Source organism: Momordica charantia (assembly GCF_013281855.1).
Source record: "Momordica charantia cultivar OHB3-1 chromosome 4 unlocalized genomic scaffold, Mcharantia_2.0 BLBB01000004.1, whole genome shotgun sequence".
In the NCBI taxonomy this organism is placed as follows: domain Eukaryota; kingdom Viridiplantae; phylum Streptophyta; class Magnoliopsida; order Cucurbitales; family Cucurbitaceae; genus Momordica; species Momordica charantia.
In genome coordinates this window covers 5,703,931-5,705,353 of record NW_028275162.1, presented here as the reverse complement: position 1 = coordinate 5,705,353, position 1,423 = coordinate 5,703,931, and the positions used below count along the sequence as shown (strand labels likewise).

At 36.4% G+C, this 1,423-nt stretch overlaps 1 protein-coding gene across 1 annotated transcript; it reads right to left on the bottom strand.

Moving 5' to 3' along the window:
- Positions 1-360: 360 nt before the first annotated feature.
- LOC111017382 (pathogenesis-related leaf protein 6-like) lies at positions 361-1,117 on the bottom strand. The gene has a single exon (XM_022293130.2). The coding sequence runs from the start codon at positions 1,063-1,065 to the stop codon at positions 577-579; it is 489 nt and encodes a 162-aa protein (XP_022148822.1). The 5' UTR covers positions 1,066-1,117; the 3' UTR covers positions 361-576.
- Between the last annotated feature and the right edge of the window lie 306 nt (positions 1,118-1,423).

Genomic DNA, 1,423 nt, shown 5'->3' with positions numbered 1-1,423 from the left:
AGGGAAAGTACAGGGACTAAATCGTTACAAGTTAAAGTTCAGGGATTAAATTGTTACTTTAATGAAAGTACAGGGATCAAATGTGTTTTTTAACCTATATATTAATAAAATATGTTTTTCTTTTTCTTTTAACATATCAAATACAAGGGTACCATCTTTAGCTTTTTTTTATTTTCCTTTTTTGAGCATATTGTCAAGAGAGTGTGAGAGATTCAAACTCATGACCTCTTGTTCTTCAAAATGTTTAAAAAAAAAAAACAAAACACAAAAAATTGGGTTATCAAACAAGCGTGTTTTTCATAAAATGAAAAATTAAAAACAAAAAACAGGAAAGGTTATCAAACAACTCCTAAATATATATATATATATATTTAGACATATCTTTTACATCATAACAAACTCTTTCATGATCACTGACTATTAGATGCATAGCATCATATAGGATAATCTTGCATCAAACTACTACTTACCTTTTTATTTTGATTTCCATTACATTAGTACGACATATATAAACTTTATTTATATCATACTAAAAGGCTTGAGAAACTGAAGCTTTTAGTTTAATTTAAAGGGTAGCTAATAAGGCCATTCCCCTTCCCAATTGCCCGGAGGGTCATAGTTGCAAGACACGAACCACCATCCATCGTTGCACTGAACTCTAGCACACCCAACACGATAAGAACTTTGCCAAACAACTTGTGTATAATGGAGGCACTCGCCCCCGTTGCACGCATTGTTGCTATAGCTATAGTAAGGCTTCTCGTTCACCCACAAGTTGACTGCAGTCGAACCACTGAAGCCATTGTTGCCCTTCGCGAGGTTTTCGCCGTAAGGTCCATTGGAGTGCATCAATTGGCAATCTCCTTTCCTAGAGTTGGCATATGTTTGAGCATAAGCAGCAAGAGTGGTGTTCCATGTGATATTTCCAACACCAACTTGTGATCTAGCTGAGTTGTGGCCATTAATGTAGTCTTGAGCTGAATTTTGAGCATTGGAAGACTTGACCAAAAGGGTCATGATGAGAAGATAGAGTTGAAAAAGGCCAATGAGTTTGAGAAAATGCATTGTTTGTCTCTAAAATTATGAGATCTTTAGGCACTTTGGATGAAGAAAGGAGCTTGAAGTGGAGCTATTTATAGATTGAGGGTTGAGAGGGGTGGGGAAAGGATAGAGGAGGTTGGGAAACTACTAATAATTATTTTAAAATTACTTTGAAGTTCGTGAGAGTCTTTATTGATTATCCGAAAGTCGACGGCCCTTTAGCCTTTATACCGTTATACCTAGGGACTGTCCTCATACTCATACCTATGTAAGGAGTCATTTCTGGGTGGAGTTGCGTTCCATATGACATGAACCCAAGATACTTAAGAATATTCCTTGAGGTCCCAAGTCACCCAAACTATTCATTGGGGACATTGACGTA

Bases quoted from the DNA above. Each gene is read 5' to 3' on its own strand.
- LOC111017382 (XM_022293130.2), bottom strand. From the start codon at position 1,065: ATGCATTTTCTCAAACTCATTGGCCTTTTTCAACTCTATCTTCTCATC.